The sequence below is a fragment of the Eurosta solidaginis genome, chromosome 5, assembly GCF_040869045.1.
Source record: "Eurosta solidaginis isolate ZX-2024a chromosome 5, ASM4086904v1, whole genome shotgun sequence".
Classification (NCBI taxonomy): domain Eukaryota; kingdom Metazoa; phylum Arthropoda; class Insecta; order Diptera; family Tephritidae; genus Eurosta; species Eurosta solidaginis.
In genome coordinates this window covers 14,953,382-14,972,616 of record NC_090323.1, presented here as the reverse complement: position 1 = coordinate 14,972,616, position 19,235 = coordinate 14,953,382, and the positions used below count along the sequence as shown (strand labels likewise).

Below are 19,235 nucleotides of genomic sequence, written 5' to 3'. Positions count from 1 at the left end.
TTTCATCATTCAACACCCAAGTCTCCCGTTTTGACATTTCCTAAAGTTGGCGGCCCTATCCCAACTAGTTCCTTGGAGTGAATCACAGTGATTCTAGCCTATCAACCAAGTATAAATATCACCTACACGTTTCGGCTCCTGTTACATATTTGAATAGGTAGGCACATATATTTACCAGGTGAGGCTCTGTCCTTTGCAAGAACACTAAAAGTGGTGAAGCAAACGTTTTCCCCAGACAGCCGAACAAACATAGTGGACAGTCGAACTAGTTTGAAACTGAAGCTACGCGGTTATTCATAATGAATTCTTGTATCAAAAGGCCGAAAAACAACAGTGCGAACTGAGCGTATAACCTTAACATCCTTCAACTTAAAATCTGTCGACTTATTCTAAAATATCGTTTTGGTTTAGCGAAGACTATTGCAATCAATTTTTCGAACACAAACATCTGCAAATTTTGGTCTACATTAAAAAAAAGAAGGTGTCCAGGGTCCTTGTAAAATTTAAATTATGTTGGATTATACTAATATCACCCATGAGTTACACAATAATATCCACTTGGAAAGGGCGGCATCCTTGGCCGAATAGTCACTCCCTAACGTTTCAAGGCGTTTCTCTGGTAATGCTCGGCAGTATAGCGCGACAAAAAAATGCGTTAGAAAGTCTTCGGAGCTATACATAGAGCTTCTAGTGTCATTCACGAAGGTATGAGTTCGAAGTCACAGTCCTATAGTTTCTATGCTGGCATGTTGCACGAGGGCCAGGAGCCGTGGTAGCGACCGGTGGTAGACAGGATTGCTACTGTTCGCACTTCGGGAATTATAGCTCCTAAATTTAGCCGAAAAAACTAGATGTCGCCTTTTGCGCGATTAAGAATAGGCCAGCGTTGGTGCTCATCGATAAAACTGTTCCATGAAAGCCACGAGTATTAAAAGAGCATTAATAGCAACCGTAAGTCGCCTTTGTGCGTGACCAGCAAGAGGTCACAAATAATTTAAAGAAATCTTGTCGATAACGAGTATTAGAAATTAAATCAAAACATTTCCTTCGGTGAAACTACGCTTTGTACGAGGCATACAGACGAAAGTGTGACCATTTTAAGTACTTCAATTTTTTCGCCAGGCGCAGCAGTACCAGTCTCTTAGACCGGAGTAAGTGAATGAAGGACAATCTCTCCGCAAGGAACTGCTCTTGAAATTTCTTGAACGATCCGCGAGACTTTGAGGCAAAAACGCCGGATCTTTCCGAATCCCCAAAACGTTGGTTCCCTTAAATACATACAAACAAAACCGTTTCTTAATATTATTTTTTTAAACAGAAAAAAAACTTTTCAAAGCAAGAACACAGGCGTATAACAGTGCCTACGCCTCCGCCGCTGATATAGTGATCGGCGTAAACCTCTAGTGCTGACCCATGCTGCGAAGCGTTTTGGCAGAACACCAATCTCGTCTACGGAAAGTTCAGTGCGCAGCGTAGGCGTTTTTGTAGACTGTCGCACCTTAAGAGACTTTCGACTTAATTATCATTACAGGAAAACCCTTAATTTGTAATTTATCACGGAAGAAACAATTTTTTTTCCATTAGAAAAAGGTCTTTTCAAGCGGGGTCGCTCCTCGACAGTGCTTTGGCAAACACTTTGAGTGTATTTCTGCCATGAAAAGCTTCTCAGTGAAAACGCATCTGCCTTGCAGGTGCCGTTCGGAGTCGGCGTAAAACATGTAGGTTCCGTCCCGCTAATTTGTAGGCAAATTTAAAGGAGCACGACCCAAATTGGAAGCGGAGCTCGGCTCAAGATCTCTTAGAAGACTATCGCGCCTTGTTTTTATTTTTGTTTTATGCCCAACCATTTCATTAGTTTTGTCTGAAAGTAAGATAGGTGCTGGAAAGTCGAATTTGTTTGAAGAACACCACTTCAGAATCGTTGTCAAAAGTGCCCTACGTCACACCGAATATTAAGATAGCGTGTTTAGGGTGCTTAGAATATACCCGCGGCAGCTCAGCTTGCTCTGCTTTTATACTCTATGTTGCCTTGTCCCAATGTCGACGTTTCCTCTTCTAGAATCCTCTACCTGGTCACCATCCATACGCGTGTGTATTTGTGGTGTGTAACCATATGAGTGCGTATATGTGAGTACTACTTCGGCTGATGATGACATGCGTTTGTGAGGATCTCACTGCTGCTTGTATGTATGTGTACATGATGATTAATGTATTTATGCAGCTTGCTTTAAGGTTTTTGTTGTTGTGCATTTATTTAGTGATGTGAATATTCATCACAATACCAAATTGATGAAAGGGGTTGTGTAGCGCAACCCTTTCCAGGTGTTCATAGTGTACCTATACAAGTGTGTTCACTAAGCGATAAACGTCAAAATTACAAACAGCCTCGCTCACCTGATGGAAATCTCAGATCTAGAGTCGCATTTTTGGTCTCAACGACAACATTTTTGACTACCAATCGTCTCAACTTTTTCAATTTTTCAATCATTCGGCGCATTCGGTAATGGTATCCATTTTGAATTCGCTGTCATTCCGAATCCAACGAGTGCCTGTCAGAATGCTTGACAGATAAGTCAACACACTTGTACTTGTACACTATGCAGGTGTTGCTCGCGCAGAATATAGCTTCTCCAACACAATTGGCAGCATCACCAACCCTTGGCGAATCCTGTTACTTTAACAGCCGAGGCTCTGGCGACCCCAGGTTCCTCATGCATCTAGGTGTTTGGGGGGGCGGTATGGCCTTGAAGGTTTCATGTGGTCATACTAAATCGTTCCCGAAATGGTCGGCCCTTCCTTCGGGGATTGTCCTTGTCGCTACAACCTTTGGGTAGCGTCCTTATCACTACAACAACATAGCGTGTTTTTCGAAGAAATTGTGAGATAAAGCATTCTTCGATAAAACTCAAAGATAAAGCGCTCTTAAAAAAAGTAAAATTCAGATAGCATTTTCTTCAAACAAATTCTGATGCAGGTCGTTTTCGAACTGGCAGCCGAAATAGGGTGTTATTTCACTCAGGTTGCATCTTCTCTGTTTTCGATATTCTTTAACACAGGCAACGATATATTAAGTTCGTCTCCTGCAATCGCTAGATGAAGGCTATGGGCGGTTAGGGGTGGTGCAGCTAGCTATCAGATCTCAAAGCAGCAAGTAGGGTAGGTATCAGATTCTTGATAGCGGTTTTCATTTTGGCTGTCCAACAAATTTATGGTAAAACTATGGCTACATTAAGTCCATGTGAGGTCCTTACGGACCAGCCTGTTCAACCTAAACTTGCATTCTTTATTAAATAACAACCACTTTGTTGTAGTTATATGAGCTGATTTCTTCGAAAGAAATTATTAAAACATAAACATTAAAATAAAAAAAAAACACTTAACTACGTAAAAAAGCAGTAGAAAACAATTCAAAAATAACACCCGAATAAATATAACTTAACAAAACTAACAGTAAAAGACTGAAATATGTAAAACATTTAACTATATAGCGCGAGCGATTGAAACGCAAGCTTAAGATCGATGCTCCAAATTACTGAGATCGCAGCTCCACACAGCTTCTCTCAAAAGTTGTCTCCAACAATGGCACTTGTGTGTATGTCTGCTGCAGAGCGAATTGTTCATTATCAGCACGCTGGTGATTGCTGCAACGTATACAACTGCCAAACAAATGCAGCCAACGACGAGATAGCGATCTCTTGCTACCCCTACGTTCGCCAACACCACCGCCTGTGGTGATTGACTTTGCAAGCAACTTGCGTGAGCTTGGCGCTTCAGTAACCGTCGAAATATCCAGCGCTGTACTATTAGGACAATGCGCCATATATAAGTCCATAGGTGAAGGCGTGCGCTGATCGCGCCTATACGGGAAATTACGTGAAGCTTTTGGAGCATACGTAACAAATTGATTACGCTCGATTGTGTAACGTTTATGGCGTGCCGGTTTCGGTGACGTTGACAGATCGATCACTTCACAATCAATAGCCGAATCCGAACTGCTGGGATGGCTTGAGCGTGAATTATGTCCAGATTTATTGCCACCCGCAGCAACATTATTCGTTTGAGTGCGCTGCTTTTGTTGGCGTGATGCAAGAGAATTACTGCGCCTGCGCAATTTGGCTGAAACGCGTAAATAAGAGATTTAAATTTGACTTATTTAACCGAAAATCATACTTACCACTTTCGTTTGTCGTGCGGCGTTCAGCACTTGCGTCACCTATACAATTACTAAAATTGAGTGCCATCGGCTGTATTGTTGCCACAGTTTTGATATTTCTTGCTGGGCACGCGACAGCGCCCTCTACATTCATATTATTATTTGCATCCGGTGTATCTGGGGTCACATATAATAATGGCACCACATTTTTCTTTGGTAGACCGAGATCCAGCGGTAATGGTGATGGCGGCGGTGGTGGCGGTGGTGTTGGTGGATGTACGGGTGTTGGCGTCAACTGTAACTTATCTGTTTGTGTTGCTTTGGAGCTTTTTGCTGCGCAATAAAGTAAACCCTGCAAAGAATGACGGCTATAACCAGCACCAAAAACACCACCGATTGTGCCGCCAGTTAATGTCATTGAACGTCCATATGAATTTCGCTTCAACTGATCTTCGGCATTACTCAAACGTACACGCAAGAAATCTACATTTTTTCTAAGACGCGTTATTTCGCTTTGCTTCTCATCCAACTTTAATTGTTGGTAGTCATTATAGGATAGTAGGCGATCACGTTCATCCAACAATAGCGCAAGCGTCTTTTTGTCAATACAATTGTCAGCTGTGCTGTCAACGCTACCCACGCCTTCAGCACTCTCGTCCGATTCACGTTGACTGCGTTGTTCGTCTGTATTAGCCGAACCACGTCCACTGCTACCCTCTGTAGATATTGTGGCAGATGTGGTTGCTGTTGTATTATTTCCCTCAACATCTGGCACATTTCCCTCGTCGCCTTCCTCTTCGTCGTTTTCTTCGACATTATCGATTACACCCACTAGCGCCCGATTCAATTTCTCCGCTATGATGGTCGTGCTGCGCTGCCGTCCCATCGGTTTCATTACTTGGGGTTCATGTTGTACAGGAATCTCGGGTAGGGAATTATGTCTTTGAAATTGCTTAAGCTTACGTTTACGACGTTCATCCTCGTTGCGTATATTAGCGATATATTGGCCGACTTTACTTTCGACATGTTTATAACGGCGTTTCGTATATTCAGAATGTATATTGTTGACGGAAAATGACTGTTGATCTGTAAGAGCTATATGGCTGCTAGAAGTGGTGTCTTCTGTCTGATCGCTTTTAAACATACCCTCGTCAGTTGCTATAGCTTGTACCTTAGCTGGCGGTGGCTGCTCGGTAGCGGACTCAGCAGAGGAAATCGTTTGGTTACAAGTGGAGCTGCTTTCGCTGCTATTGTGAACGTGCAGTAGTGCAATTTTGTTGTTTTCAACGCTGAAAGAATGTTCGCATTGTTGTGCCAGCAAGCGATGAGGAAATTTAAATGTGCGAAGCGGTGTCGGCGACAAGTCGAGCTCTAAAAGTTCGTCATGCGGAAAACTTTCATCCTGGAGACTCATCTTGCTTAAGTTAACTTGACAAACTGGATGAACATGCGCATTTGAGTGGCAAATTGAACTTTTTATTTTACAACACAAAAACAAATATTTAAAACGCGTTTGAAACTAAATATTCACGATCAAAAACTATTTTAATGTAAACTTTAATACACGATCACGACGAAAAAGCTTTCGAGTTTATTAAAAAAAAAAGAAAAAAAAAATACATGTTTTAAACAAATGTATTAAAGAAAAAAAATTATTTTTAGTATTTGTATAACAAATCCAAAATTTTTATTAACAAAAAAAGAAACACATGAAAGGGAATCGGAAGCTCGACTAACTTGGTGTTGTTTTTCAACAAAATAAGAAGCTTTAGCTAAGAATTGTGCTACGAAATGTAACGGCACATACACATCAGGGTGATCCTTATAAATCAAATAAACGATTTTTTCCAGTCTCACACCTTCAAAAATATCACATATAAATTTAAGTCTCGTTTGAAGAGGGTTGAGAGTTGTTGCACAAGGTTTAAAGTTAGTACTGCTCTATGGAGGCTCAAAAATTAAAACTGGACGTTTTGATTTTCAATACCCAATCAAGCTATAGCTGCTATCGATAAGAAACGGTTAAGAAATGTCGCACAGTGCTTCCAGTTTATATTTTTGTACATTCAATCTTCATTGGACCCTACACTCGACTTTAAATTGCAGAATAGAAGGTTGCGTGAACAGAGCCAAAAGTACTTTGGCGTTCATCAAACGATGGTCTAAAGAATTCGATGACCCATATGTTACTAAAATATTAGAATACGCTTCGATAATCTGGAACCCTCGTTACCAGACGCACTGCGATAAATTAGGGTCGGTTCAAAAGCAATTCCTGATTTTTGAGCTAAGGGACTTACCATCGGACCCCTCAAGGAATCTTCCTCCCTACTCCTGCCGTTTAAAACTTATTCAGCTCCCTACGTTACAGAGTCGTTGTGTTATTTGTAGTAAAACTTATTAGAGGGATGGTAAATAGCCCTTTTCTGCTTGGTGAAATTTTATTTAATGTTCCCTTTAGACCATCTAGATCTTTTGAACCGCTTCATATAAGCACATGCAGATCGAATTTTGAAATGCACTAACCTCTTCGTTGTCTGTGTACTGACTTCAATAAGCACTGCAAAAACATTGATACGTGTGACTCACTCCACGTAATAAAAAAATCTCTGCTGACTACCTTAAATACGCAATGATTTGGGTGGGTGGCTTGGAATGACGTCCGTTCCAACCTCCCACACATCGCAGCCCTACTTGTTGTGTGTCAAATATACATCAGTTGCTCGAAATCACGTCCATTCCGACAGCACTATTAATCAATTCCCGTTGCTCGGCATCATAGTCCATCCCGACAACTGATTTAATAATATATATACATATTTTATAATATAATTTTGTTCAATTTGTGTGCTTCTCAAATTTATCTGTAATCCGTAACTATATATTATTCTGGTTAATTGTTAAATTTGTAGACTAATAAATAAATAAATAAAATTGGACAACCGGAGGCTGGGGCTCTGTACAACACGCCTTAACCGTTTAATATTTTGACTAAAATTTATATGTGATGTCGCCAACTAAAGTACTATCGATTTTTTAAATTGAAAATCAGTACTTTTTTTGAGTCTCTATAGAGTAGTCCTAAGTTTGTGCCCTATGCGACACCTCTTAACCGTCTTCAGTCGGTACCAAAACTTACCATCTGAAGTAATGGGGCTTAGGCGCCCCCCTAATACACATACATATATATGTATATACATAAATAGATATAGGAATATACACCCAGCTGCTGATTTTAACAGACAGCTATGCAAAAAATGCAGCCAAGAATATTTAGAAACATTTTACGGAAATAAATTGCCTATAAAGCTACTAGCAATTCCTACTTCGTCCTCTTGTTGTAGCTATACGGAGCCTCCCCGAAGAGAGTTCGGAGAGTTTTATAAATGCTGATGGTCCTTTGCCGAATATTTATCCGGGACGTTCTGTAAAACACCCCCATGAGGTACTAGCCCGACCATCGCGGGAACGATTTGATATGACCACGTTGAACATTCTAAATCATTCAACCCTCTCTTCCTTTAACTAGCAGACGCTTCCCCGCTTCACTGCGGTCTACATAATCTTATCAATTATTATTATTAAGTTGGGATGTCCGAAATCCAGATACTTACCTTTTTAACTCAATCATGCCAAATCTACTGGCTATAGTTTTTGAAAAAAGGGGGATGGGCGGTATCACATCACCTGGTCACTTTAATTTTTGTATTTCTTTGTAATCGCTATAACTCTAGGTATATTAGCCGTGTTTTTTAACACGCGCGTATACGTTTCGTTTGCGCGTGTTAAAAAACGCCTATCTTCACTTAGATAATGCTTAGGAGACCCATCTAGCGGCTGTGGTAAAACAACTAGCTACAGCAACAGGGTGTACCGAAAAGCGGAGACGCAACGCTCTGATGGCCATAGGGTATAACATATAGCTGAATCAGTTGCGATGAATTGTGGACACACATATAATACATAGAATTAGTGTACAGGGTGAAACAAAGACACATATTTCAGTTACATCTGAGTATAATGCGTATTGAAATTTAGTAGGACAAAATTTATGCGCAGCAATTTCAGAGGTGTATTTATAGTTTGTCTCTTAGCAGTCAATATAAAGTTTAAGCGTAAACGGATATACGCGTGTTAAAAAACACGGCTATTTCTAGATAAATAATATTGAGTAAATGTGGTAAATTGGGGCAATTTTGAAGAAGTAGACAGTGGCATTTCCTCCCCCCTGAGAACGAAGTAATCATTGTGAATAAACATAAAAAGGGGTCCAAGTATTAGACATGAAAGGAAGAAATTTGGTATCTACTTCAGTCACATTGAAATATGCAATTGATTGTGGGAAAGTAGGTAGTCCCACCCCTTCACAATTTGTCTTTAAATTACTCTTATACTTTTTGACTTAAGACGAATTAAGCTTGGTATATGAGTCATACTGATCGAGGTATTAGCAGTGGCGATGCCAGTTCAAAGGACAGGCATGATGAGATACTTATAGGGATTCAATGGATTGTGTAGCGCAATATATAGCTTCTCCAACCCAATTGTCAACCTGACCTTCGAGCGGCGAATCCCGTTTCACTAACAGACGAGGCTCTGGGAGGGATAGCCTCAGGGTTTAATGTGGCCATATAAATCGTTCCCGAGATGGTCGGGCTAGCACCTTAATGGTGCTGTGTTACTGGAGCGTACCGGATCTGTATCCCGCAAAGGACCATCACATTGATAACGCTCCCCAAAGCCTTCGGGGAGTAACCTTATCGCTACAACAACAACAACATGAGAAACTTATACAGGGTGATTTTTGTTCTTTGAGCGAGAACATAACTTTTCAGTCCAAAGTAGCACTTGTTGGCAATAATCAATCTAGAGTTTATATGAGTCAACAGTGAGGTTCCTGCCCAGCAACTAATGTACGGATTCTTTCCGTGATGGCAGGATGGTACTTCGTTTTTCACTCGTTCATGACAAGTCCCACCTTTTTGTCTTTTCATACAAGTCAAAACTATCTTCTTTATCTTTGGGATAGAGAAATTCACAATAGCGCTTCGAACCGCTTCAGTTTCAAGGTAGTTTGTAACCCTGTAGTCATTAACCCTTCGATGGCGAAATTGTATAGGGTATCACTACATAATATAAAACAAAGTCGCTTTTTCTGTCCCTATGCCCCTTTGAATGCTTAAACCTTTAAAACTACGCAACGGATTTTGATGCGCTTTTTTTTAATAGATAGAGTGATTGAAGAGGAAATTTTATATGTATAATAACATCCATTAAGAGTTAGACGGAAAAAGCTTATTAAAATGTGTGCAGATAGAACAAATTTAGAGCAGAACAACGTCTCACGGGTCTGCTAGTAAATACTTACAGTAGATAGTCGTACTTTGTACACAATAAAAACCATTGGCTTGCTTTGGCTTTGATTTGTTTTATTTATTAATATATTTAGATGATCATAAATTTAACATACAGAAAACTCATATAATAATAACAATATGAAAACAGCTTTAAAAACGAGAATAGTAATTTAAAAAAATATCTTACAGAGAAATACTAAGGAAAATCGTGTTTGCAATTTTTAGTTAACCAATGTATTGAATACGGGTTTTTTCGCGCAAAGTTAACAGCGTAATACTACGTTTCCACCAAACCAAACTCCGTGTTTAAACAACTGTTTTATGCATATTATCTCGTTACAGAAATGAAGATTTTGATTTCCACTTTCGGATTATTGATCCGGAGATTCATTCCGGTACCTCTTTTTATATTTTTAGACGTGTTTTAGCAGTCGGCTGAAACAGTCAAACACGGACTTTGGGTTTGTTGGAGAGGGTTATACCTGCTTGTTTAATGGTGTGTTCAATTTATACTTATCATTTAAGAATTCATTGAATATTCAATTATTATGTTTTTCGAAGAGAAACTGAAAAGAAAGAAAGAAACATTTACTGGCATATTGCGATGGTACCATTTCGAAAACCGCCACGTAATCATTATCAGGCAATTTCGTAATGTTAGCAAAGGTTTCATCGATATTCGAACTGCGAAGTGGTTAAGACAACTGCTGTTTCACCGTGTGATTCGCGGTTCGAATCTCGTTGAAACCTGTGATAACATTACGAAATTGCCTGATGATGAATTCGTGGCGGTTTTTGAAATGGTACCATCGCAATATGCCAGTAAATGTTTCTTTCTTTTCAGTTTCTCTTAGAAAAACATAATAATTGAATACTCAGTTATAATTAGCCGGTGTTAAGCTCATGAATTCTTAAATAATAAGTTATACCTGCTAATTCACATGGAAATATTTTTATAGCCAGACAAAATCCATTTGAATTTTTTTGTTAAAAGCATAGCAAGTAAACACAACAAAAATTTGGTATACTTTGTTTACAGCCACTTTGTAATTTTTACCGTTCTGCGTGATAGCCACAGTAACGCCTTTGCATATTCACACAGACCTAATATACCCGAACATATATTTATGGATGTTTAAATTAAATTTTAACGAAAATGTTGCTTATGCAATCAGGCTTGTTTAAATATGTTTTATATATAAATATTCATTATTTTTATAATTGTTATATATTTATCATTGATTAATTTAATATACATATCGATAAGAGAGATTATAATATATGCATATATTCAAAATCGAATGGAATGAGTACAGTAGAAAACGAGAAGTTGTCGAAGAACAAAAAATAACGCTATTACATACATATCTAAGCCAATTTTATGCAAGCACACTAACAGTTTTGTGTAACAATTCAACTATATAAATTAATTTGCTTTCTAAGTTTGTGTAATTTATTTGTGAATTAACTACATTTGATGTACATATGTGATAAATGTGCTAAGAGGCAGATTTTCCCAAAAAGCTTATTGACCTCTTCTATAAGCGCTATCATAATTGGGCGGTAGAGCCTGCAACAAAAAAAAATATATATTGTATTAAGTAAATTACGATCTTTAAAAATAGAAAAAAATCTATTCACACATACATCATATGATGGTGGCATATCGTTGTTGCGTGCTGCATTGTTAGTATATTGATTGTAATGTGTATTTGGAGCGCTAGCCATAGCTTCAGCTTCCTTTGAATCTAAAAATGTAAGAGTTCGAGCATTAATATTAAGATAGGTTATTCTTCTGTGTACAAAAACTAAATAAGAAATCAACATATGAATGGAAGATCGCACTAATCGGGATGCTGGCTGTAAAGTGCTCTCTCTTTATAGGTGGTTAAATAGGGCGTCCCTATTTCAGAATCCGCCTTTTTCACAAATTCTATAAAAATCGCATAGCACAATTCCTTAAAAAGTTGTGTTATCGAATCAAAACTCCAGTTAAGGCGTCCTTTTTCACATAATTACTTAACTAAATTCTATAATAAGGGGACTTCGATATGTTATCGAAACGCCAGCCCAAAAATGGCGATCTTCCAAAATTTCATTAATAAAAACTAACGCAATTATTCAAAATGCTTACATTTATGAGTAAAAGGTACTTAAGTTTTTGTTGTAAGGAAAGTGCTTGGTTCTTTGGATAACAATCGGACATAAATAGACAAATAACTCATAGAAAAATAACTGGTATTGGTATGAAGGCTAAATTTGCACTAGGTTGTGGGGTGTAGTATGGATAGTAATAATATGTAGTATTACCTGCAGAATAACAAAAACAAAGTAGAAAAGTAATTTTAGGTAATAAACAAATTAATAAACAGGAATTCTGAGGCATGCTAAAAAAGCGAAACTTCTCGGCTTTTGTTTTTTGATTTAAGTAAAATTTTGTATACCTGCCTTGGGATTTGGGTTTTGTGACATATTTTAACTGCTGTTGACATAGAATTTGTTGATTTTCTGTTGCATATATAAGGATTTGATTTTAAAACACTGCATGTAAAATTTGAAAATAAAAAAGGTTATTATAACTCTTAAAATCAACAGGTTAAGTGAGAAGTGAGAAGAATTTACATATGTTGAATGTGTGATTGTTAAATGTTTAGGGTGATACAACTTACACAAGTTCAAAAAACCGTGAACCTAAACTAAATACCTAATAAGAAGAGATAAATGATAAAAGTTAGAGCTGGGAATATTCATTCGGATAATCCTTTTTTTAGTTTTCTGGAATAAACGAATACCCGACAATATTTTTATGCTGGGATAGATAAATAAATAACATCCACGCAAATGGATAAAACTCTCATATCATAGTTAAGTTTCGGATAAAACACGGATAAAGTTCGGATAACACAGATACAGTTAGGATCGCACAAGAATATTCAGTTATCACTGATATTTGTTTTAAGGCAAGCATGCAATGCTTGGATATTGAAAATGATACTTCAACTGACGGCTAACATTTTACGTTGACAACAGTTTTCAATTCCATTATTTAAAAAAGGCTAATGATGATAAAATTAACCTTCTTATTATAATAACAAAACCTACAGGACAGGATATGCATGGGTAATGTTTTTCGATTTCTGTTCCCATTTTAACTTCCATTTTTATAAACTAAATTTTATTTGAATAATTTTGAGTCAGATAATAATAATTTCAATTTCATTCGCCTAGTGGGAAAAGTGTATGGGATGCTTCGTACACTCTGGCTTACACAATATTTTACTCCGTTACATATTCGTTTGCTAATAGCAAACGCGTACTTAATACCTACGCTCTTTTATGGTTGTGAGATTTACTCTAATTGTGACTATGTATGTAATAGGAAACTTAATGTTGTTTATAACAACATTGCTAGATACGTCTATGGGTTGAAAAGACTTGACCACGTCTCTCATCATGCTTACAGGTTGCTAAACATTTCTTTCGATAACCTTATTAAACTTAAAACGCTCACTACGCTACATAAATTAATATATACTAGTATCGCCTGTGGTCGAAATTCGACCAACGTGTATTTTTTCAACTCAGTCTATGCATCAAGTGTTGGAAATATAGCAGACTGGTCTAACCTACTTAACTTTTTCTGTAAAATTTAGAATTTTACCTAAGATATTGTACTTTTTGATTGTATTTTCTTAAATTTTCTACAAACTTTTCACATGTAATTATAACGTTTTGGTATGGAGCTCCTTAAACAAAAATATAAAAATTATGTAAAATCAAATGAAATTGACATAGAATTATGGTGAAATTACTTGAAATTAAGTGAAGTGAACAAATATTTCCATAAAAAAACGCAATAAATGCACTTAGACTTTTTTCCGGGTTTTAATGTGATCATTGTGGAAATATGAAGATTCTAATCTTCGGATAGAGCACTTACATACATAATTTGTCCAAAGATGGCGCGCTTTTGTGCAAGAAAGTAAATATCGATATTTGGAGAGATTGTTGGATTTACAAAAAACTTTTTCTATTAATTATAAACAAATAGAGTAATATTTGTTAACAAAAATAGGCCTATACACTGCGGCTGATCTATACGAATCGATTCATATCACTTTTATATGATTTTACGTATGTTAACTATGCGAAACCGCCTGTCAATTGTTTGTATGGAAAAATTGTTAGCGTATTAATATATAGATAGTGGGTAATATACTGCCTACACAATACGGCCGCCATGATGCCGGTTGCCGTTTTGCCCTAAAATCAAAAACGTTTTTGGGACGGTTTTTTTTCATTTAATATACAACGTGAAATTTTCCGAATCAGTCAAGTTGCATTTAAATAATAATAACCTATTGTTCAAAGATGGCGCGCTTTTGTGCAAGAAAGTAAATATCCAAATTTGGAGAGATTGTTGGATTTACAAAAAACTTTCTATTAATTCTAGACAAATAGAGTAATTTATTTAATAATTTGGGAAAAATTTAAACAACGTGACATCAGGACGGACAAGGCGACAGCTGTTTCGATTATACTTTGTAAATCTCCTCAAAGCCTTTTCTCCCGGGAGTGGGAGTCGAACTCGCACTCCTACGATAGTTGAAATGGTTATAATGGTGAATGAATGGTTATATATATACATAGAGTAATATTTGTTAACAAAAATAGGCTTATGCACTGCGGCTGATCTATACGAATCGATTAATATCACTTTTATATGATTTTACGTATGCTAACTATGCGAAACCGCCTGTCAATTGTTTGTATGGAAATTTTGTTAGCGTATTAATATATAGATGAAGGAACCTGAATATCTGTATCGGAGGCTAAATTTTCTCCAGTCGTCTAGATCTGTTCTCCTTACCCACTTCAGACATCGTATGCTAATATCTGATCGCCAGTTCTTCATTACTTCCATACGTCTTTGGAACTCGCTCCCTTCTAGACTTAGGCTTATAAGCAATGCTCTGCAATTGAAATACTGATTTCTTCTAAGCAAATGTACTCTCTCATTCGTTTATTTATTTATTTATTATTTATTAAATATATTATTTATTGTAACCTTTTCTTAGCCATAGTCAGTAGCTTTAAGTTTCAAGGTTAAATTGTTCCTATTTTATGCCTTTTACCGACTAGCACTATAAAATAATTTTTGCCAAATTGTTGTGCTGGGTTGAATTGCCTAATAAAGACAAATATCAAAATTAAAGACCAAATTGATGATTTTGACCAACGAAAAGTTCGGATACATCTCTCAGCTCTAACCACTACTCCGTATATTTAAAATAATGAAACATGAACTTACTTGCTGGCGGCATGTTGAATCCCATTGCATTGGCCGCAGCTCCGCCTGGTGCACCGCCTGGAGGAGGATATCCAGGCGCTGGTGGATAGCCCCCTTGCGGATAGCCAGGATTATAAGTTTGCGCTGGTGTAAAACCACCTGCTGGATAACCGCCTTGTTGTTGGCCTGCAGCACCGTAAGGCGGTGGTTGGCTACCAGGGGGTGGTTGCTGTTGCGGCTGATCGGTTGGTGGTGCTGAAAAACCCATCCAAGTAGATGCATCTGCTCCGCCGCCACCACCATATTGGGGCTGTTGCTGTGGTGGATTGCTACTACCTTGAGGTTGTTGTGGACTATACCCATAATTGGGTCGTTGTGGATTGTAGCCAGGCTGCGGTTGTTGTGGATTGTATCCAGACTGTGGTTGTTGATAATGCGGATTAAAGGCTGGTGCTGGATGTGTTGAAGCACAGAAATTGAATCGAATAGAAAAAGATATGAAAAAATTAATGCAAAATTATTAAAAGCTTAAAATTACTCGAAGTATGGACATATGCCAACAACTAAAGTATAAAAATACACAACACTTTATATCGTTGGCATGCACACTTCCATTAACCATTAAAGACAATTGAAGATACAAATAAAAAAAAGGTTACAACAAATTGTATAAAAACAGAAGCCGAGAAGCCAAACAAAATTCCATATAAGTGTGAGAAACAAATAATTGTTTATACTTACGTCCACCAATGCCGGGATAAGGTGGTGGATTATCGCTTACAAACACCGTATTTGGCGCTGGTCCGCTAAATGCTTCGTGAGTCGGTAACCAACCATAATAGCCTGGTGGTGGTTGATAGGCTGGTGGTGGTGCCTCGTGCCAAGCACCTGCTGGCGTATATGGTGGTGGATCATCGTCATAAGCGCCGCCGCGGTGATAATTGCTCTGAGCTGTACTAGCTGCACGCAACAATGCTTGGCCATACTCAATAGCTCCACCAGATTTAAAGTGTAACTTGAACTTTACTTCACCAATGAAATTACCGTTCGGTTGAGCGCGTACCTTGCCCTTTATGTAGTTGGCACCAAAAACCGGTTGTTCGAGTTCAACCTAAAAATTGATTGTTTATAAATTATGAAAAATTATCTTCATGAATGAACTCACATCCGAAAGCGCTATGAAGGGAGCGCTGAATGATTGCAAATCATCAGCGGGCTTCTTATTATTAAATATCAACCTATGGGATGTCAAATAAATTCTTCCATGTTTGGAGCCATTAAAAACGGGATTGTCCTGACCAGAGAAATCCATAGTAACGCCATCGCTGTGCAGTAATATGCTAGAGGCATAAAATATTATATTAGTGGCATGTAGATAACAAAGCTGATTAAAACTTGAACCCGCTATCAACTGTCAGGTTGATCTTGATTATACGTCGTCGGTCCAATGCCGAAGTCACGAATGTGCATATTTGATGTTTTAAGAAAAACGCGTGAGACATTGTTAAAAATAGAGATTTAATTTTGTATTTTTCAACCACTATTGGAAGGGTTACTTTTGTAAACCACTAAGTAATGTTAATTGAAAAACGATTTTTTAAAGTTTTTTTTTTTTAAATGCACATTTGTTGTTTTGACTTTGCAAAATTTGACATATATAATATTTCGTTAAAACAAAAATGGCACATTCGTGACTTTGGCATTGTACCGACGACGTGTTAGCGGCATCAATAAACTATAACCTTAATTTTAGAGTAGCAAAGTCATGAAAGCTCGTCCAACCTCGATTAAGTAATCAATGATTTAGTCGGTATGAAAGCAAAATTAAACAGGCGGTTCTTGTAAATGGACACTAGTGTTGAGAATTGCTAACAGTCCCTGACTAAATTGGATTATCTGTAGCTGCGGTACTAAATCTGAATGTCGGCGCTAGCCATGGACTACAACCCAATTGCAACTTTGCCTATACAAAGCGAATCGTTTTAGAAATATAATTGTATACGACCACATATTTATCAAAAAGGCCTGGCGAAACCAAGTTGTCTAATCAAGATGGGGGTGGGATGACTTAAAATATTCGTCGTAATTATTTAAAATTCTCAATGTAAGCGGGCTAGGATCTTAAGGTGCCGGTTGCTACCATTCGAAATATACATATGCAGCAACTGACTATGAAGATCTATTTTACTCTTAAAATTCTCTGAGTGTTGTTACCATAATCATAAAATTAATGCGGCGCCTCCAACTAACTTTAGTTAACTTATTATACAAACACAAAATTGTACGTATGTATGTATAAGCTAAATGCATATTATTAATTACCCTGCAAAAATCGTTGGATCATGTGGTCCACTTTTGTCATACTGGAGTACTCCATGGATTACCCTGATGTAATGCTGAGGTGAAGTATATGGTCCAGTACTAGGATATCACAAGGGTAGACTATACATAAAGCGACCAGGGCGAGCGAGTGGGGGTGACTCCCCCTTTCTAAAAACACCACACCCAACACAGGAGGCTTATATTTTGATCCCAAGTTAATATTAAAGAATCGAGCTAATATGGTGCTACCAGACTTCAAAATATGTATAAATAAAAAACGACTTAATCTATTTTAATCGCACCATTTTTTATTCCAGATTTTCTATTTTTTTGTTTTTTTATGAAGTAAAGTAAGTATCGTGTGATTGCTGATAAAATGCCTACTTATTTATATAACAAGCTAACATTCTCTAGATCTGCTCGCACAAATGACTTGATCGTGCCCAGCTACAATTATCTAAACTCTACAAGACTTTTCTTTGTCAATGCTATCCGCATTTGGAACTCTATCCCCGACTCGGTTCGCAATAGCTTAAGTAGAAGCAACGTTAAGAATGTTATATTTTCTTTCTTTGGTAAAGTTTATACAAATTAGAATCTGAGTTTAGCTACTTATTAATCTAGTCAATCATTGTTGCTAAATGTCTTTGTCACAATTCTTGTTAAACTTATATATTTTCACTTTTGTTACTTTATGGAATAATATATACATTTTTAAGTTTTGTTTTAAAAAATTATACTCATTATTATGTAACCATTGTTGCACTATAAAAGATCATACAAGATCTTATTGTGCTAATACTGTGAATAAATAAATGAAATGAAATGAAAAAAAATAAACGTAACTTATTTATAAAAAATCGCGATTTTTAAGGTAATTAAAAAATATAAAAAGCGCCGCAGCGAAAATTTGGAATAAATAGGCGTGCGATTTTGTATTACAAATTTTCAATTTTTTATAAAATATATGTAAATAATTTAAAAAAATGAAAAGCATCGCAGGAGTTGAATGAAAAAGGTCCGTTTTCCTCGTTGGTACTATTTAAAACATTTTTCATTCGTTGGTACAATTTAAAACATCTGGTAGCACCAAGCAAGCAGTGAATTAGATAAAATGGCTATATGCTTGTGCTCGCGGAAAGTAAACAAATAAATTATTAAATTTTACAACAATACGTAAATTTAAACAAAAGAAAATATTTTTTTGTGGTTTTATAAACATTATAGAGTGTACTTATGTATAAAATTCTTGTGAACGTGTTCGTATGTAGATAAAAAGTGATAGTTATACTATGGTAACTTTAACAAACTAATTACTAGTAAATTTTTAATAACAATTAAAAATTACTCCCTGCTTCTCGTTGGGGAACTCCCTGAGAACCTATATGCAAAATTTCAAAGGTCAAACCCCTTTCGTTTACGAATAAAACCAATTGGTACCTTAATGTATAGCCGCCCCAGAACACTGTTAATTGGACCATATTTTTTGAATGAATTGTGGTTAATTTTAGAGCACTCGCTTGGTCCATAGCGAATACTCTTTACATGCATGCTTGGAGTACTCGCGTTTTTAGCCGGGTAACGCTACTAGATAATCACTTTGCCCTCATCATATCTAATCTGAGGCTAATATTGACTAGCAAATTGTGCACAAAAATATCTCAAAAAACGTATTTTATTTCTTAAAATACCATTTTAATTATCTTAAATTTTCAACGGTGATCTCATTATTTTCCGTCATATGTACGTATTTGTTGAACAAATAAACCAAAACAAATGCACCTGATCAAATAAAATTTTGAAATTAAACTTGAATTATTTTACTTACAACTCTCCAGCATGTATCAGGACACCATTGCTGGCATGTGCTGTATTCACAGACATTTTGCAATATTAATTTCACAATGAAATCCTTTTATTTTGTGTGTTTTTAATTTGCACAAATTTTTGCTGCAGAACGCAATTGGAAACTTTTCTCGAACGAACGTCAAAAGTGATTCATGCTTTTCTTTTTGGTGTGTTTCGCGCAGTGTTATCGATACCTTAAAAAAGCATATCTCACCACAGCAATCTTGCAATCTATCAAACTTCTATATCAACTTGCGTTTTACAT

The 19,235-nt window shown here is 36.9% G+C and overlaps 2 protein-coding genes across 7 annotated transcripts; both read right to left on the bottom strand.

Moving 5' to 3' along the window:
* Window positions 1–3,301: 3,301 nt before the first annotated feature.
* swa (swallow) lies at window positions 3,302–5,892 on the bottom strand. Its single transcript, XM_067757068.1, has 2 exons — window positions 4,175–5,892; window positions 3,302–4,116 (listed from the first exon to the last, which is right to left on the bottom strand). The coding sequence occupies exons 1-2, from the start codon at window positions 5,565–5,567 to the stop codon at window positions 3,530–3,532; spliced, it is 1,980 nt and encodes a 659-aa protein (XP_067613169.1). The 5' UTR covers window positions 5,568–5,892; the 3' UTR covers window positions 3,302–3,529.
* Window positions 5,893–9,561: 3,669 nt separating this feature from the next.
* Wbp2 (WW domain binding protein 2) lies at window positions 9,562–19,150 on the bottom strand. 6 transcript variants are annotated; one of them, XM_067788429.1, is made up of 6 exons: window positions 18,951–19,148; window positions 15,966–16,140; window positions 15,542–15,911; window positions 14,822–15,253; window positions 11,158–11,258; window positions 9,562–11,080 (listed from the first exon to the last, which is right to left on the bottom strand). In XM_067788429.1, the coding sequence occupies exons 1-6, from the start codon at window positions 19,004–19,006 to the stop codon at window positions 11,036–11,038; spliced, it is 1,179 nt and encodes a 392-aa protein (XP_067644530.1). In that variant the 5' UTR covers window positions 19,007–19,148; the 3' UTR covers window positions 9,562–11,035. The 6 variants fall into 6 exon arrangements, 2 of the variants coding, with proteins under 2 accessions (XP_067644530.1, XP_067644531.1); XR_010953594.1 differs by lacking the exon at window positions 14,822–15,253 and adding an exon at window positions 11,645–11,820 and having other exon boundaries at window positions 11,043–11,080; window positions 18,951–19,149; XR_010953592.1 differs by lacking the exon at window positions 9,562–11,080 and adding an exon at window positions 11,959–12,051.
* Window positions 19,151–19,235: the final 85 nt, after the last annotated feature.